The sequence below is a fragment of the Eleutherodactylus coqui genome, chromosome 7 (assembly GCF_035609145.1).
Source record: "Eleutherodactylus coqui strain aEleCoq1 chromosome 7, aEleCoq1.hap1, whole genome shotgun sequence".
NCBI classification, from domain to species: domain Eukaryota; kingdom Metazoa; phylum Chordata; class Amphibia; order Anura; family Eleutherodactylidae; genus Eleutherodactylus; species Eleutherodactylus coqui.
Genome location: NC_089843.1, coordinates 65,756,839 through 65,781,348, shown reverse-complemented (window position 1 = coordinate 65,781,348; position 24,510 = coordinate 65,756,839). Strand labels below are relative to the sequence as shown.

The 24,510-nt window shown below is 46.0% G+C and overlaps 2 protein-coding genes across 3 annotated transcripts in view; one reads left to right on the top strand and one right to left on the bottom strand.

Moving 5' to 3' along the window:
- Positions 1-3,207, top strand: part of LIAS (lipoic acid synthetase) — a 23,816-nt gene extending 20,609 nt beyond the window's left edge. The window contains exons 10-11 of the mRNA XM_066573178.1: positions 87-198; positions 2,979-3,207. Coding sequence (XP_066429275.1) covers positions 87-198; positions 2,979-3,031 — 165 coding nt within the window. The 3' untranslated portion in view covers positions 3,032-3,207. The remainder of the gene's footprint in view (positions 1-86; positions 199-2,978) is intronic.
- Positions 3,208-5,482: 2,275 nt separating this feature from the next.
- On the bottom strand, positions 5,483-22,656 carry UGDH (UDP-glucose 6-dehydrogenase). Of its 2 annotated transcripts, none has more exons than XM_066573177.1 (12): positions 22,555-22,656; positions 19,426-19,594; positions 15,708-15,809; positions 14,341-14,541; positions 12,964-13,161; positions 12,723-12,870; positions 12,211-12,305; positions 10,743-10,873; positions 10,147-10,280; positions 9,801-9,892; positions 9,490-9,600; positions 5,483-7,020 (listed from the first exon to the last, which is right to left on the bottom strand). In XM_066573177.1, exons 2-12 carry the CDS (start codon positions 19,585-19,587, stop codon positions 6,910-6,912), a joined length of 1,485 nt encoding a protein of 494 aa, XP_066429274.1. In that variant the 5' UTR covers positions 19,588-19,594; positions 22,555-22,656; the 3' UTR covers positions 5,483-6,909. The 2 variants fall into 2 exon arrangements, with proteins under 2 accessions (XP_066429274.1, XP_066429273.1); XM_066573176.1 differs by lacking the exon at positions 22,555-22,656 and adding an exon at positions 20,558-20,688.
- Between the last annotated feature and the right edge of the window lie 1,854 nt (positions 22,657-24,510).

The following is a 24,510-nucleotide window of genomic DNA, read 5'->3' as shown; positions in this document are numbered from 1 at the left end:
ACATAATGAATTAATAAAAATAATTATTGGAATGTCCCTTTAACACCAGTTGATTTTACATGTAAGTATTTATCGGTCTCCTGCAGGTTGAAGAATACGTCACACCTGAAAAGTTTAAGCATTGGGAGAAAATAGGCAATGAGCTAGGATTCCTGTACACAGCCAGTGGTCCTCTGGTCCGATCATCTTACAAAGCCGGTATGACATCTTTACATTTTTTCTTTTTAGGTTTTACAGTCTAATCTGATGCCAATTCTAGCTTAATGTTTTATGTTTGTCTGCTCAGCTTTGGGAAAATAGGGTTAAAAGGGGACCCAGACATGACTACACAGTGCACCCTTAGTACTTGTCCTAATATATAGGGGACCCAGACATGGCTACACTGTGCAGCCTTAGTACCTGTCCTAATGTATAGTGGATCCAGACATGTCTACACTGTGCAGCCCTAGTACTTGTCCTGAAATATAGGGACCCAGACCTTGCTATACAGTGCACCCTTAGTACTTGTCCTAATATATAGGGGACCCAGACGTGACTACACAGTGCACCCTTAGTACTTGTCCTGATATATAGGGGACCCAGACGTGACTACACAGTGCACCCTTAGTACTTGTCCTGATATATAGGGGACCCGGACACTGCTACACTGTGCAGCCTTAGTACTTGTCCTAATATATAGTGGACCCAGACATATCTACACTGTGCAGCCTTAGTACTTGTCCTAAAATATAGGGACCCAGACTTTGCTATACAGTGCACCCTTAGTACTTGTCCTAATATATAGTGGACCCAGACGTGACTACACAGTGCACCCTTAGTACTTGTCCTGATATATAGGGGGCCAGACGTGACTACACAGTGCACCCTTAGTACTTGTCCTGATATATATGGGACCCAGACATGCCTACACAGGGCACCCTTAGTACTTGTCCTAATGTATAGGGGACCCAGACATGACTACACAGTGCACCCTTAGTACTTGTCCTGATATATAGGGGACCCAGACATGCCTACACAGGGCACCCCTAGTACTTGTCCTAATATATAGGGGACCCAGACTTGAATACACAATGCAACCTTATTACTTGCTATGTGCCACTCCTCTTTACCCTGACATGGAAACTACATTTGAGCGGTCATACATGGATATTTCTGTGTCCAGATTATAAGGGCCTCAGTACGGCATTGTGGGCCACATGTAGCCTCCGGACTTCATGTTATGCACCCATGCTCCAGGGCAAGAGGCAGTTTTTTTAAAGTTCTCTTTGCTCTGGCTGGTATAAGGGGGTGCTGAATACATACATATATCTATTATTTGCTGATGTAAAATGGCCTTAAAGCAACACTCTGGGTTTTGGGACAAAATTTTGTTCTGGGACTGGAGGAGGTAGTTATACTACCTGCTGCTGGTCTTCTGTACTGATGCCACTGTGATTCTCCGGTTCTGAGTTCCGTTTTCAGGCCTCCAAGATGGCCAGGGCAATCTACAGATTACGTAATCCTCGCAGTGCATTGGTAGTGTTAGACTACCAATGCACTATACCTGCTCTCTGATTGGACAGCACTGCTCACGTGCTCAATGCTGGCCAATCAAAGAGCAGTGCTCAGTGTGCATTAAATGGCTAGAATAGTGCTGCTGCCATCTTGAACGGCTGAAGCCAGGATCCTGAACCAGCGCATAGCAGGGATATTGGCAGAGAACAACAACAGTAGGTAATATACTCCACCCACCAACAGAAATTTGACCCAAAACTAGAGGATCACTTTAAAGAGTACTTATAGCTTTTTAAATTTGACTTAGATATATTTTAATAAATGTAGTATATTTAATGAGGGGATTTTGCTTCCTTTCTGTTTAAAACGTTTTTGAACTTTCCCCGTATGTAGCTGCTGCAGATCGCCGTTCCTATGTTTAATCCGTCCACCACTTCTTAGCAAGTGATATACGGACTGTAGAGTCGCCGTACGGGGAGCGGTCTTATCAGTAGTTACATGCTCCGTAGATAGAGGCTGCCTCAGAAAACCCTGTCTCCGGACCACAGTACGGCTGGTAAGCTGGCTCCCTGCCATACATAGTCTCTGCAGTCGGTACGTATATTGCTAAGAATGAGGTTTATAGGTTAAACACATAAAGGAAGCAAAATCCTGTCATTAAATATACTAAAATTGTAATGGATGGACTGCTTAGTTGCGCTGCTCAATGAATTGATCATCCGCTTCCAGCGCTGACACCGGCAGAACAACAGGGGAAGGTAAGTATAAAGCTTACATTTCCGGACTCAGCGGGTCACCTACTCTCAGCTCCTAAGCTTAGTTTAGAGCAGTGTTCCCCAACTCCAGTCCTCGGGGACCACCAACAGGTCATGTTTTCAGGATTTCCTCAGTGTTGCACAGGTGATGTAATTATTGTCCGCACCTCAGACATTGCCACAGGTGTTCTTACTATAGGATATCCTGAAAACATGACCTGTTGGTGGTCCCTGAGGACTAGCGTTGGGGGCCCCTGGTTTAGAGGGCTAAAAGTAAGTGACAGATTCCTTTTACAGATCAGGTGAGAGTGTAACATTAGAGAGACACATTGGACAGATTCGAAATACGACAGGCTTCTGGAGCAATTTGCACCAGAAAAGAGTCTTTTATGCTTCTTGCCATATTTTTGGTCATTTTTTTTTGGACCTCTCCAAAAAGGAGCGTGGCCTAAACAATTTTCTGTGAATTGCGCCAAATTTTTGACATAACCTAAGCCAACTAACAGGTGGTCTAAATGTACACTAGACAGTCCTAAAATGTGGCAGATTTATTATTCAGCATAACTACTGTAATAATCCGGCACATTTTAAGACTGTGTAAAGTTTGCACTAACTTTTAGACAGACACCATTAATAAATATCCCCCAATACGTATCATAGGTACTCTGTGCTGCTGATTTTTGGAGATATTGTAAAACCTTTATTATACTTTTTTTTTTTTACTATTAGGTGAATTCTTTTTGAAGAATTTGGTGGTGAAAAGGAAAACTAAGGCCATATAAATCAAGAGCATGGACTGTAATAAGGGACTACTCGACTCGGGATAAACAATCGGGAGTAGTAACGTGGCTTTGGAGTGTAAGTTGAGTCGTCCAATGCTTGAGACTGTAAAGGAACTTTTCATTTTTAATTCTGCACTTTAAAAGTAGATGATGTAATAAAGTCTTTATTATGGAGACACAGACGGATGCCGCATGCTTAAAAGTGAATTCACGTAAGGAATGGAGGAGTCATGCCTAGCAAGCGATTGGATCACATCTATTTTTCAAGAAGCCCTGGTACAAAGAAATGTAGAACTCGATTGGATGCGTCAGCTGTTCCTCCACTCGGTCTGCACTGGCTTATTTACAAAGGGTTAACGACCTTTCTTGGCCTTGATCAACAATTTTATACTTTTTGTGCTACAATTCAGTCATTTCAAAAATCCTATATAGTGTACATCACGGCTGCTTATTCCAACATACCGGATTGAACTCATTTTTGCTTGTAAATATTATCCGTAAATTTTAAGCAAAACCATTTACCAGCCATGACAACACAGCGAGTCCTTAAAGGGGTTGTCCTGCGAAACAAAGTTGGGGTATACACTTCTGTATGGCCATATTAATGCACTTTGTAATGTACATTGTGCATTAATTATGAGCCATACAGAAGTTATTCACTTACCTGTTCCGTTGCTGGCGTCCCCGTCTCCATGGTGCCGTCTAATCTTCAGCGTCTAATCGCCCGATTAGATGCGCTTGCGCAGTCCGGTCTTCTCCCTTCTGAATGGGGCCGCTCGTGCCAGAGAGCTGCTCCTCGTAGCTCTGCCCCGTCACGTGTGCCGATTCCAGCCAATCAGGAGGCTGGAATCGGCAATGGACCGCACAGAAGACCTGCGGTCCACCGAGGGTGAAGATCCCGGCGGCCATCTTCACAAGGTAAGTAAGAAGTCACCGGAGCGCGGGGATTCGGGTAAGTACTACCTGTTTTTGTTTTTTTATCCCTGCATCGGGTTTGTCTCGCGCCGAACGGGGGGGGGTATTGAAAAAAAAAACCCGTTTCGGCGCGGGATAACCCCTTTAATATACTTTAAACCCTGTGATTCTAGCAAAGCAAAACATCCTCTGTTAATTATTAAAGGGACACTGTCACCATGGAGCAGCACCACAGTGTCCGCCTGTGAAGTCCACACGAGGTCTGGAAGCTTGATTCTTTTCAGACCACTGAGCACTCTCCCATAGACTGCTAGTCACATTTTCGGACCACGTGCAGACTTCACTGGAGGACAAGGACACAGTGGGCAAGTATAAAATCCATATCGCTGGCTTCCCGTCACCACCCTGAACAGCACAATAGCTTTGTTTATAGTGCTATTCTGCTGTCCCTTTAAATCCTAGGATATCATTCCGCTATCAGCAATGCCTAATATACGTTTTGTTTTTTTTTTATAGACATAAGCTGAGCATATTACAGCAGCATTTGTGTCTGTAATAAATAAATATTTGTATAGCACCAACTTTCAAGTGATTTATTACACCCCCACCCCATTCTGGGTACTCATTTTACCGACCTCAGAAGGATGGAAAGCAGAGCTTTAACCTTGAGCTGACTACCTGAACTAAGCAGAAAATGAACCTGCAACCTTCAGGTGGTGAGCAAGAGCTTAGAACTTAAGACAGCTGCTTTATCACTCTGCACCACATGAGGATCATATGAGTGTCCTAGCGTGACTGTGGGTATGCTGACCTGGACTCCGATCATCATATGACAGTTCAGCATGCAACTGTGGGCAATAGATCGCACAAAGTGTATCTCCAGGGTAGACTAGGTGAGTAGCATGACACATTTCTGATTCAAAGGAAAGGTCCTATGATGACTGGTGTTAGGGTCAGGATACCGGCAGTATGAAAACCAGACCCCAGCTAGGTGGGCACTCTAAAATTTAGCAAAAGCATGAAGCAAAGACCATGTGGTGGCCTTGCCAACCTGCAAAGCTGATGCTTTATGGGACCCTACCCAGGACCCTATCCTACGTGCAGGACGGGTCTTTCTGGCTGGTAGATGGAGCACACTGCGATTTCTTGCCGTGCGTACGACCTGCTCGCTGGGAAATCATCACATTTGCATGCTTTAAGCTGGCCTACGGATCCTTATGGACAGCAAGCCGAATGGACCTTCCCGTGCGGGCGCCACACGTGGATTTTATAAATAAAGTCCACCCGTGGACATTGGGGCTTAGGGTAAATTCTGCAGAATTTCCTGTGGAAAAACTGTAGGATTTACAATGCAAGCTTTGTGCACGGGATTGTGCAGGAGCGCAATCCGCTACCGGATTCCTCTGGGGAAGTAGCCTGTTGCACAAAGGTATTGGATGTGAAAATTCAGCATGCCCCACCATCCAGCCTCCTAGAAAATGCTCACCGAGTCCTTTTATTTACCCTCCAGTGTGAAGCAGGACAAAGACAGAGCCATTGATGAAAAGTCTTTATTTTACAAATTACATTAAAGAAAAAAAAAAAAAACATTCGGAGCATTAAACTTGACCATAATACCATAGACAGAAGACTGGATTATTGTGTCAGTGACTCCCATCATATGGTTAAGCTCTTTAACCTAGTGATCTGTCAGGATACACCATCTGGGATCCTTTCCAGGCTGGTGCACAAATGCACAGAGCCAAGTCTTGCAGGAAGCAGACAGCTCCGTTCCCACTGTAGTGGCCAGGCTTAGCATTACAAACAAAGGAAGAATTCACTTCTGGAAACTTTCTGCAGTACCAAAAATGGCCACTGCAGTGAGAATGGAGCTAGCAGTTTACAGCAGAAATCAGCTTAGTGCACCAGCACAGAACAGCTGGTCAGCATGGATACCAGGTGGCATAGGCAATCGATTGATTGGTAGGGCCATCATGCAGATATGCCATTACTAGTTTACAACCCCTTTAATGTCACACAGGGCAATTATCAGAGAATCAACGATTGTGCATTACTTACAATCGTTCCATTAAGGTCAGCAGCACATCCTCTGATAACCTGGTAGATGTTGCTGACAAACGATCACATCTATGTAGTCAGCCGACAAGGGTGCTGCCATCTTGAAAAAGATGCTGGCCTTTTAATTGCAGCTTATCAGTTGTCACCATTGTATATTCATGTGTAGTAGGGATAACACACAAAGGACGGTTGACACCAAGTATTTCTGGTCAATGGTCTGGTCAACATTGAGACTTGATACATGACACTATCATATTACTTCAGGAATGCATTTCAAATACTGCAAAGATCATCATGATCAGATGCAAACCTGGACCTTCCATAAGAAAAGTAGCTTTGGCTTCCCATTCACTGTCGTCGGGTGCAGGAGCAGAACACGCATGATACATGTGATCACCGATTATAAAAATATATAATGTTCCAAAAATAGATCTGGTTCAAAGTGTCCCTTATAAATAACCGCCTACTAAAAGAACGTGCAATCCGTTCCCGCCGTCTCAAGAGTGAAACGAGGGCCGATAGTCACTGCGCCCCTTCATACGGGAGCCGGTAAACATGGTTACATTCTGTTCTATAGGAATATAAAAAGGCTTGTTTGTTCTGGAGCATTTTGGAAGTGAAAGGGCCAAAATGAATGTACAAATAAGTCATCGTGACAAGGAATTAAGCGAGTGCTACGTACCTATACAGAGGAAGGAGGGCGGAATATGGATCATGTAATAGCAGCTCAACGATGAATGAAATGTTCGTATACCGTGTACAGCTGTGCTCAGTGCATTACTTAGACTTCAAAGAGCGCCTTTCATTTTTATACATATTTGTGCATATTAGACAAAAAAAAAAAAAATTATGGTAACAATGAGACCTAAGCCCTCCCCCGCCATCCCAACCAAGAAGTTTTTCTGTTACACTTTGGCCTTTTTGTGAGGCACATCAACAAGGGTAATCTTGGGTATATCGGCAGTCGGTGTAAATGGGATTCTTTTGGAAGCCACCTTTTTCCCGATGGTCTCAACCTATAAGAAAAAAAAAAGTTTAATGCAGCAGAGCAGTATATCACATTGGGAGAGCTCCCCCCGTTACCCCATGCTCCACCCCGCCGCCTCCTGCCCCCCGAGAATCTTTTTCGAGGGAGAGGGAGAAAAAAAAAAAATAAAAATACACACGATGCTCGTTCGAGTAATTGCTCTAAACGGGCACGTTCGCGCATAGTGCTGTCAAATCAGACAGCAGGTAAAGTGCACTAGAAGTCTACCTATAATCCCCACAGTGCTTTGGTAGAGTTAGTCTGAAGTCTGCATCAGCCATCCTGGGTGGCTGAAAACAGGACCCAGAACCATCGGAACAGAGGGGCATTGGCATTGAAGACCAACAGCAAGTAGTATAGCTGCCTTCTCCGGTCCCAGGCCATGATTTTTGCCCAAAAACCGAGTTAAAGTGCTGCAGTATCAAATTCACCCATAGATGGCAGCACATACAAAAAGTTTGTGCTACTTTGAGAACAGTTTAAACATAGGATGAATGCACCAAAGGTTACTCTACAAGGTTAACAGTTTGGTTATATGGGTAAGTAGCTAAATCAATCACACTATAGCATACAAAAATGTTTCAAGTGTATGACGTAAAAAAGTTAGAAAGTCCTTAAGAGTCAGTTCTGACTCCAATGAGTCATGCTGGGAGGAAAGAACAGTTAATTTCTGCTGCTCCCTTCGGTGACTTATGTGCATATTGCAGAACGTCTGCCCGGTTACACCCATATAACAGTCTGCGCTGCCTACAGGACGAATGCTTCACCTCACATTTAGAAACACTGAGTTATCCAAACATGAGTCTTAGATATAACTTGTGAATGTTCTATTAGCACTGACAGTAGGAGGATACAGTCCGGATAAGGCAATATCCCATTACATCAATGTTAGACATTTTAGGTGGAGTTAACCCCCCCTATCCTCATGACTAAAGGAAATTCTACATGGTATCGGTGACGGGTCATTCTAATAAGAGACATTACATGCAGATCATTCATGTAGCTAGAGCCAACAGAATTGGCTAAAGAGGTTCTTCAGCGAAATCCACTAAGATCAGCCACACTTACAACACAAGTCGTACAAGTTTGTTTTGTCACTTTGGCTACAGGTCAGCTACACTACAAAGTGCTGCTATTACACAGGGCAACATATTAAACTGACTAACCTACTCTAAGGCATCTGGATATAATAGAGTGGAGGTACCTAGCTTAGAAACCCCATTTATGAGCCAAATTAGAACATCGCGGCTCTGGCTAGTCCTTGCATTACCCCAGAAGCCAGTCCGATGAATGGCCGCCACAATACAGAAAGTGCATCTGGTCATAACTTTCCCAGCAATAATGGTTGCAAAAGTGAAGCCGTTTTAAGAGGGAACCAGTCACTAGAAAATGAGTTTTAAGGCTGCTGCCATAGGCCGCCTGCACACGGGCGGAAATCCCGCGGCGGGATTTCCCACGGGATTTCCACCGCTCAAAGCCTGCATAGGAGTGCATTACAATACGCACTCCTATGCAGACGGCCGCGGTTTGGCCGCGCGAAATCTCGCGCGGCATGTTTTATTTTGTGCGGGGCTCGCAGAGCCTCGCACAGAAACGTCACTCACCCGCCGCCGGCTCCGGTCTGCGCATGCGCCGGCACATGAAAGAGCCGGGGCCGCCAGGCGCGGGTGATTACGCGCTGCTCCCTGCAGGCGCTGGGTCGGGTCCCGCGGCGAGAATTCTCGCCGCCGGATCCGACCCGCTCGTCTGCAGGCGGCCATAGAGTAATTGAGCATGACACAAGGCGGCCACACATGCTTGTACACAAACAGCAGTTCAGCATTACCAGAAATTCTTTGTGCGCCAAGTACGAAAGTGCCACCGCACATCCAATAAGCTATATGCGTCATCCTTGCGAGTCGGCGCTTCACAGCAGAAAGCTGGCCTCTCCTCCCATTCACCATCTCCCCCATGTATTGGTGTCAGCACAGAAATCTCACAAATGTGCCATCAACTGGCCTTACAGTGCATGGGCAGTGTGTCGGAGAAGTTGAGATGTGTACACAGTGCTTAACTGCATGGGGAAGACACAACCGAAGGGAACACACCACATTTGTGAGATTTTACTGCTAGTAGCGCTAATGTCATTACAAAGGGGAGGCAGCAAGAATGGAGAGTCCGGCTTTCTGCTGTGATGCACCGACTGGATGGATGGCGCCACCTCTGACTAAAGACATCTGCATACAGGGCATGCTAAATGCCTTTGTGTACAACCACGTTGAGCGTTTGCATCATGCTCCATTACACTAGGACGTCAGATTTAAGACCATTTTTTCTGTTGGCAGGTGCCCTTTAAGGGTGGTGGCATCTCCCTGCAGGCTTTATTGCTGCCCGTCAGTTGACTAAATGCAGAGTCTTATTAAGGATATAAAACTGATCTACCATAGAATGAAACAAGAAAGTCAACACATAAATGTACCTGAAAACCAATGTTCTGCAGCTCCCCATGAAGGTCATCCAGAACCCGGCGGCCATCGAATATGAATGCGGGCTTTAACATCTTGGAATGTATGCGATTGAAATCCAGTTCCTACCACAACAGAAACACACGGCTGTCAGCTTTCACATTCGCCTATTGATCAAGTGGCCCTCAAAACAGTACAGTGCATTAAGCCAAGAGGTGCTGTGTGCAACCATTCAGATCTTACATGGTTTTTGCAAGCTGTGTTATTCCTGCTATATGAAGATCGAAAAGTCATCTTATGGACAGGAGGGCATTTCTTTGCTCACCTTAAACATGTCCCACTCTGTGCAGATGACCATGGCATGAGCACCCTCACAGGCCTCGTATGGATCAGTGGATATGTGGACCAGCTTCTCCACTGGAAAAAGAATACATTCATAACCCTCAGCATTCTACAGAACATTACAAACCGCTAGAAATCATTCAGTACAAGGTCCCTCATAATAAGCGATCAGATCTACTACTGTCAGGAAGGAGCAACCAGCTAGACCATAACCTTAAAGACCCTTCAATCATAGACAGCAGTCATAGCAATAGTCGGCTGCTGACGTCTTCTGTACAATTAGCTCCTTTAAGGCCCAATTACTTCTCTTGTTGCCCCATACAACATACCTCGGTCATCAGCGGCCACTCCAGGCTGGGATAGGTCCATGACTATTTGTTCTCTGACTACTTTGGGATCATATATGTGTAGCTTGGCACCTTCATCCATCAAGTATTTGCTAATGTAGATACTAGAAGACTCTCTGAAGAGTAAAGTAACAACGCGTTAATGACCAATTCCTATGAACACACACGATTCAGCATGTCCATCGGTGAGCATAAATAGGTAAAACAAGAGATCCTAAGCACTCAATGCAAGGTGTGCAATTGGTTGCATCTCCTATATCTGGTCTTGCAACAATCCGGTGTTAGGCAACTGAACCAATATCAAATGTAGCAACTAATGGCAATGTAACAATGTATAGATCTGCCCCTATAAATGGTGTGATTACATAGAGGTGATAAGGGAGGTTGAGAAGGCACATTGGTATGGACAGTTATTCAATAAGGAGCTTCACAAGATTATAACCACTTGTAGATGTAGAGGCAATTCCTGGTAGCCACTACATGGCAAGGGTAGTGGCTACGGTCTGGGGTACAGGTTCAGTAGTATCTGCAAGTCTCTCCCAATACATTAGTGTCAGGATATTAGTGACATCAGTTACCTCGTGTCACCGGTATCCTTCTTGAATGCAAAACCCAACACAGCAATTTTTTTGTCTGCTACCGTGTTAAAGAGACAGTCGATGATCCTTGAAGTGAACCTACGTCTCTGGTAGTCATTCATGTCAATGACCTGGAATAACAAAAAGAATGATCCAACTACACAGTGAAGCAGGTTGTAAGATGCATTGAAATAGATTTTTCAATCGTGAGGTTCTGAAATGGATACATATAAAGACTAAATCAGTAGCTCGATAAATAATCAAAGTGTGAATGTTACAGAAACAGCCAGTGGCCCGTTATCTTTAAGAAATGCTGATCGTAATGCTATGGTCAAAAGATGGCAGCAGATCATTTTAGTCCAAGGAAAGATAATGAACGAGCAAACTTATTTCAACGTGTGTATAGGGGTTATTCAGATAAGTGCATTTCTCGTATGTGTGCTGTCCATGTGTCACACGGATCCATTTAGCCAAGCGGCCTCCCCTCTTGCTTATGGACCAATTGTTCATATATAAAAATAAAAATGTAGCATGAACTATTCTGACCAAGTTTCTTGGGTGAGCTTACCCATTCAAGGTTAACAGATCCATGAAATACAAACAGCATCTGTGCTGTCCAGTTCTTTTGCATCTGCTCATGTGAAGACCTAACCAAGGATATTAGTTAACCTAGAGCTCATGCCAAGTAGTCAACACCGCAACCAGAGGCATAACTTGAAGCTTCTGGGCCAAAATGCAAAATCTGTAACAGGGCCCCCAACTATAATGCTTCATTCATAGTACTGGGCCCCCTATATGGAGAGGAGAGGCCTTAGGCCTTCTTCCCACAAACGGAAATCCGTTGCGTTTCCCGCAGCTATTAGGTTCTATTGAACCTAATAGCTCAGGGCACACGGTGCGGAATTCCATCGCGGAATTCCACACCGTGAAATCTCCCGTCCTCATCCGCGGCATGTTATATTTGCCGCGGGTGTACGCACGGACGGCTTCCATTGCAGTCAATGGAAGCCGTCCGTTCACGCTATCTTCCACTGTAGCACAGCGTAAGATAGCGTGAAACCGCTTCCCGGCGGGCGCGTCACATGACATGGCGGAGGTGGGCGGAGAATCGTCATGCGGAAGCAAGGACGCCAGATCCGCAGGTAAGTATTGGGTCTCCTGGGGGGTGCCGTGATGGGCTCCGCTGCGGAATTTCACGGCGGAGCCCGTCACGGCCGCGCGCAGCCGGCCTTATGGGCCCACTAAGGTTCCTTGGCTCGGGTGCAACTGCATCCCCTATAGTTATGTTCCTGAGCACAACCATCCTGTCCCAGAACACAGCAGTTTGTATAGACTGGCAAGGTGTGCAACCAGAATATAAGCACACAGTATTGGCAAAACTTCTACAATATTTCACTGTTGCACCAACTCTGGGATGAGGAGAGTTGAGTAACTATAAGCTGCTGACTAGACCAGAGGGAATACATACCTGTTGCCAGTATTTTGCAACTTCATGCAGATTTAATACTTCACACAGATATACTAAATTCAGGACATCTTTTTGAAAGCAGCTTCCACCAAAGCCTAGAAGATAAGATTATACATATATGTTTAGTACTAGATGAGAACTGTACCAACCAACAACATCCTAAAGGCTCCCATACAAGTCATCCGAATCTACCGATTTCAAAGGATTGGACGACTCTTGCTTGTGTATGGGGCCTCCTGACAGAAGACATTGGGGGGAAAGGAGGATCAGGCACAGTGAATTACAATAGCCAGTCCTTGGGTCTCTCCTGGAGATAAGCTGCTGAGCTGTTGGGACAGCTATTGAAGGTGTCCAAGCACCTTAAATCCATCATCTCTAGATCCTAGTGAACAATTCCCATATGCAGCTTCCCATCCTGTTCTCTGGCCATCCATAAGCTTAATGCAAGTCTACCAGGAAATGCCCATTGTACAGAAGCGCCAATACATAACCATTCATAGGGGCATATTTACCAACACTGGCTTTAAGGAATTTGTTTCCAATCCTCTGGTCCATGCCAATAGCCCTGGCCACCTCTTCTACATCTGCACCAGTTGCCTCACATAAGGCACTGATTGAGTTAATACTGCTAATCCTCTGAGCAAGAAACGCATTAGCGGCCTAAAGGGGAGTGGAAAAAAAAGTATCAGTCAGCATATGAACGAGTCAACTAATTATGGTGCCGCTACCAGATTCTCATTTATGAGCCCTTACCAGTTTAGAGAGTTCGGAGGACCAAGTGTTGGTTGTTATAATCTTCTCAGAAGGAACCCAATGTTCATATACAGCACACAGGGCACGCACCGCCTTCTGGCCCTCGGGGGTGTCGTCTCCTCCGATTAAGACCCTATCAGGGTTTTTTAGATCCTTGATAGCAGTTCCTTCCGCAAGGAACTCTGGGTTAGACAGCACCTTAAGTGGAAAGGGGGTCAAACATTAGCACAAAGTTTAAAGAGGTTATCCAAAGAAAAACTTACCTCAGTTCAGTCTGGGTTCAGCACCTCCACTTCCAAGTTAAGACATCAGATCATGTAGGTCATGGACCACTCGGTGACATTACAGGGGCTGCTGGCTGACTGGCAGTCCATACTGTGTGACCTGATGTTAACTTCAGAAGGGTTGTTGAACATGAGATTATTTTGATTGCCATGTTGGACTGAGGAAGGAATTTTTTTTTCCTTAAAGGGGAAAATTGGCTTCCACCGCATTGGATTTTTTTAACCTTCCCCAGGTTCAACATTGGGGGTCAATAGGTTAAACCAGATAGACATGTCTACTTTCAGGTTTACATACTATGTTACCATGTTAGAAATGGTCTGGAGGCAGAGAGGCTGGGACAAAATGGACCTAGACTGGATCAGGTCAAGTATATCTTGCCAGATAGGTTCCTTTTTTAAATTCCACCTACCACCTGCCTAAGACACTATAAAACTAAAGGCCCTTTTACACACAACTATTATCACTCACTCTTTGTCCAAACAGCCAAAAGTGAGTTACATGTAAAAAAAATAATAAAAAAAAAAAAAGGCATTGCACAGTTTCCGTTTGAACCATGGAGTTTACATCACATAAAATCTATCGTTCAGCCGCTGAAAGACTGAGCAAATGCATTCCATTTGAACGTATTTAGCTCATCTTTCAATAGACTGCAGGATGTTCTCCTCCTGACATGTTTATACTAGAACAATGGAATGTGACGGCAGCTGGGAAGAGAACAAGGGAATGTGGCAGCAGTTGTTTTTACAGCTGGGCGTGTTTAAACACCGCTGGGCTCTGCAAACTCCTAGAGGTCCTTTCACATGCAAATGAAGATTACATGTTAATGGCCATTAATACTTTATGCTAATTGATCGCTAAATCTTTCAGTTATTTGAAAGATTATCTTTGTGTAAAAGGACCTTTACCTATAGTACAGTTAGGGCAGGTGACAGGGAGCTGGGTGCTGTCTTTCATATTCATTTTAAGGCTATTTGGTTTTTTGCAGCCATTGGATAAAATAGATTTTCATTTACATAAACCCAAAAACCTCTAGACATGACAAGTCTTGAGAAAGGCACACAGATTCATAGAGGAGTGTATGGTTGCGATTACCTGGAGATTAAGATTGGGTTTTGTGTTGGCATCAAAAATCCGCCGAATGCTCTCTGCAGCCCTCACGGGCACGGTGCTCTTTTCGGTCACAATTTTGTACCCATTTGAGTTCTGCACAATCCTTCGGGCACAAGCTTCAATGTATTTAAGGTCCGCAGCTCGACCTTTGCCCATGCCATAGGTTTTTGTTGGGGTGTTAACCTGTGCAAGAAAAGAAAAAAGTTACGTTAAAAAGTTCAGGTCTAGTATAAGTTTAACAAAATTCAATTAGAATTTTGAAATCAATGGAGTTAGTAAGCTACAGAGGAACGTGTCAGACAGCATTATATTTAACCTACAGATCTACATTTAACGGCACCGCTCAAGAAGTTAGTGAATTGCACACTTCAGATCAGTAAAGTGTTCCCCTAACAAAACGACGCATCTATGGAAACCAAAGATCAGCCAACTGATGGTTGGATTCCAAGTCACCCAGAAAACACCAATTGAGCTGCATGGTGCCATGAGCACAGGTCCCACTACGGGGTGTCAGACCCTCATGGAGTTCATTTCTGATAAGTTTAGTCAAAAACACGCAGACAGGAGCCCGCAGGAGGTCACCCTACTTTTCCTCCTATCAAAAAGGGGATTGAGGCCCTTCCACAGCTTTGCCCAGTTCTCCCCATGCAACGGTCCGTGTCCCGATATCTGCCCCATGCTCTTGAGATTGTGCTGAGACACAGCAAGCCTTCCTGGACTTGCTGTCCTTGAGGTGCTGGACTACCTGTGCAACCCGATTGGGCCACAAGTACTGCCTCATGTACCAGTGGTGACAAGGACATGCAATGACATGACTAAATGTCAATCGTTTATGAGAAGTGCAGCTACTCCAAGTGTTCCCTTAGTTTTCTTGATCAGTCTGAGTTTGTAGAGATCTTACTAGAGGGCAACCTGCAACAACTATAAGATGGATCACTGATCGCCAACACGGTCCTCATCTTTTATCAAGGGTAACATTATGCCTAGCGCTGTAAGGGCTGATCATGCTCACTGTATAAAGTGAGATGGGCATCAGCTGAACCTTTCTTATAAGACTTCATGCATGTTATGTTAGCCTGATTGCAGAACCCCAAAGCCCCAATACGTACCCTGCTAAATTGCTGCTGCCGACATGAGCTGGGTGAGGTGGGAGCAGGCATTAATGTGCTGGCAGCAGTATAGGCTTTATATACACATTAGCAAGTTTAGCTTTACAGCCACCACAATGGATGCACCTTCTCAGTCCTCTTAGAGCTTCCATACACACAGTGATGTGGTAACCACATGGGCATACTAGTGCCAGCACCCCTGTGCCATTATTATGTAACCCTTTAAATAAAGGAACTTACAGAAAGGAACACCAGATCCGCCTCCTGTATTGCTGCATCAATGTCAGTGGAGTAAAACAGGTTTTTTCCTCGGCAGGACTCGACTACTTCTTTCAGCCCGGGCTGCAGAAAAAAAAAAGGGGGGGGGGGGGGGGGGGGCATGAAAGAAGAACATCGTACACAATTACAACAGAACCCTGTAAACAAGAACACAAGTGTTGTCTTTATTTCTTGCATGAGGGACATTTCAACCTGATCCTGAGACTATGCAGAGACAGCAGAGTTCTGCAGTGACATGGCATCAGTGGCTGCAGGCAGAGTATTCCTGTCTGATGTACGGAGAGGTCTGGTGGCACTGACACTAGTTCTGTACTACACTGGAGGGAATCACATCAGCGAGGGGAACGCACAAAAAAAAAAGTTGTTGGAATAGAATGTAAGCTCTGTAGGATTGTAATGTTGGTATAAGTGATTGCAATATCAGAGCAAAGGGATAAGTTATTGGCAACAACTGGACATTTGAAGGGAGGCTCTAGTACCCTGTTATACTGCCTCTAGCTTGGATACAAGATGTGATACGGGGGGCATGGAGGCTCTAGTACCCTGTTGTACCACCTCTAGTTTGGATACAAGATGTGATACGGGGGACATGGAGGCTCTAGTACCCTGTTGTACCACCTCTAGTTTGGATACAAGATGTGATACGGGTGACATGGAGGCTCTAGTACCCTGCTGTACTGCCTCTAGCTTTGCTACAAGATGTGATACAGGCAGGCATGGAGGCTCTAGTACCCTGCTGTACCGCCTCTAGCTTGGATACAAGATGTGATACGGGTGGGCATGGAGGCTCTAGTACCCTGTTGTACTGCATCTAGCTTGGATCTTGGATACAAGATGTGATACAGACGGCATGGAGGCTCTAGAACCCTGTTGTACTGCATCTAGCTTGGATACAAGATGTGATACAGACGAACATGGAGGCTCTAGTACCCTGTTGTACCACCTCTAGCTTGGATACAAGATGTGATACAGACGGCATGGAGGCTCTAGAACCCTGTTGTACTGCATCTAGCTTGGATACAAGATGTGATACAGACGGCATGGAGGCTCAAGTACCCTGTTGTACTGCCTCTAGCTTGGATACAAGATGTGATACGGGTGGGCATGGAGGTTCTAGTACCCTGTTGTACCGCATCTAGCTTGGATACAAGATGTGATACCGGCAGGCATGGAGGCTCTAGTACTGGTGGGTGTCAGAGGCAGTACATGTAATGGGCACCTTAAGACCAAATGTCCTTCAGCCAAGCATCTGCAAATAGTTGCAACAGACACAGGGTTGTAATAGTGGCACCACCTCTCTACCGTTGGTCAGTCGAGGGCATGCTGAGCCCGATTGCCTTGTGTGCCCCCTCATGCATCCACTGGTCCCAACGGCCCACAACCCTAACCCTTTGCATATCTGCCTGAGATGTAACTGCATGCCGAGTTCTGCAACAACACGACGATACTTACATACATACTAGCAAGGACATGGTATCAGACGAGATAACACTAGCTGATTTGAATGCAGGCTTTTCCTAGATATATATCCATTACTTTGACATGCCTTCTCTAGATTTGTGCAGTTTCTTATGAGAAAGCGCTCCACAAATGTTTATTGTATACATCTGATACTTAGAGCTTGTGTGCATCTGACTACACACTTTAACCCTTGTGCTGCTGGCTGGTCTGCTCGGACACAAGGTCTCTGCTTCAGTACACTTCCTGTCTTCTCTTCTCAGCGCTGAGCTCAGAAGTGCCAGCTCAGCAGAGGAAGTGCAGCATGGCTGCCCCTAGAGGTCAGGAAATAAACTGCATGGCATTATAAATCAGCAGTGCTAGTATTGGATACACCATCTTAAAACAGGAACATCAATAGTTTAGAGAAACGAGGCAATTGGTTTGTACAGAAGTATTACATAAATCTGTTAAGAAGCCATTCTCTATAAATAGGGCTTTTTTCCAGAAGCTTTTGTAGAGCAGCGAGCAAAGGATCAGAGCAGAAACCTCACGCAAGGATCCAAAAATATATAAAGGATAGGAGACTTGTGTAAAAGGTCTTAAAGCAGCATAGCCAATTATGTGGACTGGAGACCACGCCACTCTGGCCCAATAGACAGGACATGGTTTACACTTACAAGGTTATAACATCAGACCACTTGCTATAAAACATTTAGGTGCAGACAGTTCCCCAAGAAGCGTCACCTCAAGCCATTTACTGCATTTTTTGACTATAAGACTCACTTATTGGCAAGAAAAACAAAAAAACAAAAGTTCTTGCTAATAAGTACCGGCGTCTTTTATTCCAGAGTTAAGGGAGGGTGACCATGCCAGACCCCCTTGACCACTTCCTTATTGTTTTGGCACGGTGTTCATAGAGCACTTTACCCAGCACAGGAAACTAACTGCTTGTATAACTTGTACCCGACTGCCATATCACTATTAGAACTCAGTTTATAAAGCAGAACCCAAACTCCATCACTAGCAGCCAGCAAAGAGGCATCCCCTGGAGTTACCTACCCAATCAGATGCCTCCCGCTGCCCTTCTCAGGCGATCCCTCTGTCTACCATCTGATCCTCCTCTCTGGACTTCGTTCAGTCCCGTGTGTCAGCCGATACCATCCTGACCCAAATTCTCCTTTGAGTAGGAGCAAGCAGACGACCCAAGGAGCGGTTTCAAGTTGTTGCCCTGTGGCCAAGCCTCCTACTCTCATGTAACCAGTGATGAATGACCCATCGTCCAATAGCAAATTATAGAGCATTACAGGCATCACAGGCCCCCAGGCTTACCCCTTGTCTTGTCTACTTATGAAGTCTGCCTGGACCGAGGACTTCTCCACATGGGTCATTTATGAATCTTGAAACCTCTTCCTAGCTCTCGTTAGTAGACCTCCCCATAAGATTTCTCCAAGGTTGTTCTTTGTCTAGTAAAATTCACCATTCTAACTTTTCCGTTTGCAGTATCCAGTCCTTAACCCCAACAAAACCCACTGCCTGCCATTGCATGGGACTCCCAACCTGGACCATGAGACCCAAATTAGTGATGTTAAGCTCTCCACTTCTTTCAGCCACTAAGGAAGTTTTCATTAGCAAGACATTTTTCCCCGTTTTGTCGTCTAGAATTTGAGTGAATCTTATAGTGTGAATGGCTTCGCCAAGCCTCTGTAACCCCGTGTACAGCTTGAGATATGAAGGGCGTTACGAACCATGCCATGTAATGTGCCGTGATGATCAAGTAAACTGACCTATTACAACATAGTGACTAATAACTAGGTTGGACGCTTCAGAGCAGAATCATTTTGGCCAACTGTTGGCTCCCATGCCAGATGTACCAGTCAGCTACTGGCACAAGCCTAGACTAAGCCTTCCCATCAGCCTAGATATGGCTACACTTGCACAGATCCCATATGATCTTCTGAAGGGTCACAAATCCACATGAGAAGGTCCTATTGGTGAAGCCTGATCTTCCAGCACTGCTGATTTACAGACTCAGAGGGATCTGAAAGTGGAAGTCTAACATGTAACGTCCCCGCTGCAGGCACCAACTTGTTCATTACCAGCAGAAATACAGAACAGTTCATAAAGAGGTGCTGAGCTTCACCCAGAGAAAATGTCACACACCTCCACAAAAAAACCCAATATACTGCTGCACACCACTGTACAAAGACACGTCATCCATAATAAGCCACTTAGTCCTTACCTCGTAAATGGGGAGGGTGTCTGAATTCCAGGCATTAATTCGTGCCTCGTTAACATCCACTACAGTTACCCTGATATCAGGGCACATCTGAGCAATAACGCTGCATGTTGGACCCCCGACGTATCCGGCACCGATGCAGCAGATCTTCTTGATTTTAAACATTTTGGTCCTGTAACAAAAAAAAGGGGGGTTTGGTACGGTGTTAGCCAACAGAGCAAAGTGTGATTGTTCTCAGCAAGAGAAACCAAGTAATCTTGTAGTTATGATAACTTTTAATGGCTAACAAAAATACACGTTAATGCAAACTTTCAGACCTCTCAGGGTCCTTCATCAGGCCTATAATGGAACAAATCTAAAGACGTTTTAATAAATACACATGGGCGGGCACGAACATGGTGTACCTAATTTGCACTAGATAAATACAAGAGACAGAGGGTAAGAGGGCACAGACATGTTGGGATAAATAGCATTTAGATAAATAGCAGGGAGGGATGATCATAACAGTAAATAATTAGTCTAGTGACAAGAAATGGGAAATCTCTTCTTCAGACCTGCAAACAAGGAAGATGGAACAATACGTCTGAAGGATTGGGAGGGGGGTGGGGTCATTCTATAGGTGATGTAGTAATATTTTCAGGGCAGGACATAAGCTGGTAATAGTCAGTGGAGGCAGTAGGGCACCATAGTTTCCATCATAGGACGGACGCAGCATTCAGCTTTCCTACTGCCCCGATAGAACAGAAAACCAAGTGCAAAAAGTATGCATGGCCGTACGAGTAAGGAGAGACTGATCCGGAAAATACCTGAATGGATGAAGACTGATCGAGACAGACGCACTTTGGCATCAGTCCGAGTGCCAGAGAATGTACAGCAAACATAAGCGGAAATTTAGTCTATGGGCTCCTTTGTATGGGCATTATACCCTACAGAGCGCCATAGTCTGGAGCACGCCACATGTACGTGCTGCAGATCATCGCGCTATCAGTGGTTTAATATGCGGTTCGGGGTTTCCTCGCGCCGACACCTCAACCAAAAAATTAACAAAGCAAAATCCTTTACGAGAAACGTGATCCTTATCCCGCACTAATCCTCTGGACGCGGTACGCAAATCCCAGTGGCTCCAGCTACTTACATTATCATTAATCCTAGTGGGAACGCAGGAAGAGGAGGACGCCCCTACTGGCGCAAGAACTCTGTACCGTCTAGTAGTCATATCTCAGAGGCCCCCAGACATGAGTAATGACCCCCACCCTGCGGCTCGGATATACGTTACTCTCCAGCATCTTTATCACTGTGTGGGTTCAGTAGAAGGAAACGTACGTCATAAGGAGGAGAAGGAGAAGGAGGAGGGGGGGGGGGGGGGGACCGTGGGGAGACGCAGGCTGTTGAGCAATCAGTCCTCTTCACTACAGGGGCCGGTATATCACAGCACAACTTATGTCATGTGGAAGTACGGCCGATCGCAATATAGGACAGAGAAAGTCTGATATCGCACTCATTTATATGGTATTCTGGTAGTTCTATCCCCTCCGGGAAAAGCTGGGTGCAGCGACCGGCACAGTGCGGAATAAGATGGTCCACGCACAACTTAGATGTTTCATTCTGTAGTCTAGGAAAACGGTCCGGGAGCCGCAACGGGGGCCAAGCCAGAAGTCACCCAGCTTTCCAAGGAACAGATTAAAAAACTCCAGTTTTTTAGTTTTAGGAACTACATTCCTAGCAAGATCCCCTTCTGGAGAGCAGCGGCCACGTACAATAAGTCAGTATCTGCTGTAGTAGATGTGCCGGCAGCAGACCGCCTGTCTGCAGGTAGAGAATGGCCCCTTTCATCCGCTTTCTGAATAGGGGGCATTCAGTGTAACGTCAGGGCTCAGCCGGTCAGATGCCACCATACATCCATGGGCGCTGCAGAACTACAAGTCACAGCACTGCCCATCAGTAGAGTTATCATGGGGTACAAGACTTGTTGCCTCAGTGGAAAGGGTCTTCTCCATATTGTATGACCAGCCCAGCCGGACAGGGAAGACGGCCAGCAGGTTTCATTCTGGAAGCTAAATAGGCGACTTATTAGCCATTGATCTGGGTGGCATGACATGGCGCCAGGCACAGACCTATGACCCGGGTCAGTGGGCACAAAGGGAAGGTCCTAGCTATATACTGTAGCAGTAAGAGCGCCCACAGACAGGGGGCGTCACACAACCCCATCCCAACACGGATAGCTATAAGAGTGATCAGCAGGATTACTGGCATTGATAAGTGGCGCCAGATGTGTCTGGTGGGCACTTATCTCCCCAATGCCATGTGTAGAACATGCAAATCACTAAAGATACAGAACACTGATTCCCAATACTGACAGCCCAATTATATATACCCCCCCCTCCCCAACAGGGATTGTGCAATGTACAAGTCAGAAAGTAAAGGCCCCCCAGGGCCCCACAGGCTGGTGCTCATGTTCTACCACCATCAGCCAATATGGATCCAATTATAGGAGCCCCCGGATGAGTAATAAGGAACAGATGGAGCCAGGAGACAAGAGCCCCTCTGATAGGATCACTGCCGTATACCTCCAGTATAGAGTATATACTGTACACAGCACTATATAGCATCACTGCCGTATACCTCCAGTATGCAGTATATACACTGTACACAGCACTATATAGCATCACTGCCGTATACCTCCAGTATGCAGTATATACACTGTACACAGCACTATATAGCATCACTGCCGTATACCTCCAGTATGCAGTATATACACCGTACACAGCACTATATAGATACATATACAGTATACCTCTAGTATATACTGTGCACACAGCACTATGTGGTATATAGATACACAAGGCTGCCATGTACTATATAGGGATGGTATAGCTAGACCCCTGCATAGTATATACAGTCTACATGGAGCACCAGGTAGTATATAGTTACAGTATACAGACTGCCACATACTATACAGAATACATCACCTAGTAGTATACAGACTCCGGTGTGGTCTATAGATATATACAGCGCAGTGTACTATAGACAGTATATAGACCGCTCTCTGGTGTATAGATACAGTCTACAGGGACCACCATGGAGGGATATACAACAGCAGAAATCACTATGTAGTATACAGCCCGCACTTACCGGCAGTGAGGCGGTCGGTAGGTCCCGGTTCAGTATGACAGTGTGCCGGTACCGCCGCAGCCGCTGCTCCATATACACTCCAGCAGGACCGCCCACGGGGAGGGGCCGGGAGCCGTGTGCTGGGGGAGGAGCTGCGATGAATGGACGCCGGAGGACGGATCCTACTGGGTTGCAGGACCATGTGATCAGTCACGTGTGTGGGAGGAGTCAGAGCCCGATCTGTGATAACGGAGGGGTTTCTATTCATTATCACTGCCCTCCAGGAGCGGGTAGCCCGCAGTGTGATGCGGCGCAGGACGGTGCCCGGCAGACCGCACTCAGGGCTTATTCACACCAGCGGTATTCTCGCGCGGTTTGTGTTGTGCGCACGTGACTCCCCGAGTATATGAGACGTTCTATGGAACGGAGTCCTTCACACCAGCAATCTTCTCCTAGCAGGAAAGACAAGTCGCAGCACGTTGTCTCCCTGTCCGCTCCCTTGGAAAGCCCCTTTTTTCCCCCCCATGGGGACCTTCTAAGACCTCGTGTTGCCCTCGCATCCGAGTGTGATGCTTCCCACTGAGGTCCACGGGCAGCTCCATCATATATGTAAACTGCGTGGGGCTGTAATATCACAGAAGTGATGGCATTAGGAGTCTAAACCGCTGTGAGCGTCGCAGGTTGTAGCCGTGCCGCCGGACTGAGTGTCTCCACTCACTATTGTGTGAATAAGCCCTTAGTAAAGTCCCATCCGTAGACCGGATCAGAATGGCGCCTGCGATGAGCTCTTCACGCAGTCCGTCACATAGAGTGATACGGATCCATTTATTAAAGGGGTTGTCCCGAGCCAAAACCTCAAAATTTACTATTAGCCCATTCCCCCTGTCACCCCCCGGCATAAAGCAGCCCTTTAAAGCGGTTATAAACCGCTTTCCTACTTACCGTTTTGAAGAAAGAATAACTTATAAAGTTCTTCTTCCAAGATGGCGCCTGTGATGTTCCAGGGTGCGTTCCACGGTGCACCGCGCTTCCAGGAGGCTTTCATGCGCGCTCCCGAGACGCCGGTCACGTGAGCAGGTGACTGACGTCATCGGTGGAGGCGTGCACTTGTACTGAATGAAACGCCGCTCCCGTGCAGTGATAGCTCGTCTGCGCATGCGCAGACGAGCTGTATCGCGCGGGCACGCTGGAGCGGCTCGTTCACAGCGGGGAGAGAACAGTCTGCACAAGCACGTCTAAAACAGACTGCTGAGGAAGAAATTAGACGGCACCATGGCTACGGGGACGCAGAGACAGCGCGAGGACGGAGGCAAGTGAGTGAATAACTTCTGTATGGCTCATATTTAATGCACGATGTATATTACAAAGTGCATTAATATGGCCATACAGAAGTGTATAACCCCACTTGCTGCCGCGGGACAACCCCTTTAACTGGGACTCCAAATGGATGGAAAACCCACCAGTGTGCGGGGGACGGAAACGCCACTGCCGATGGCTTCCATTGACTTCAATGGAGCCATCCGCGCAGAATGCATGCAAAAATAGAACACGCTGTGATTTTTTTGGGTTTTTTGCAAGCGGAAAATCGCTGTTGATTTCCGCTCGTGTGGAGGAAAAAGCGATTATTTTTTTTTCAGCATGTTATGGGCAGTATTTGCTCAGGGAGCATGAAGGAGGAATCCCCTGGCTGAACCGCGCTTGACAAACCCTTTCACGTTAACGGGGTCCGCTCAATTTCCGCTCAGCTGCCCAGTTTTAAGCCGGAAGAAAAAAAAAGCTGCATGTGGTGCTTATTCTTCTGCTACTTTGTGCCGAATCTGCATTGAAACCTCTGCCTGGCGGTCCCAACGCAGGTGTGAAGGCAGCTCTACTGCATCTTGTTTGTTCTGAAGGACAGGTGATAACAAGAAACAATCGGTTACATTGTATCCCTTCTTACCCCAATGATACTCTGTAATCAGCGTTTACTAACAGACC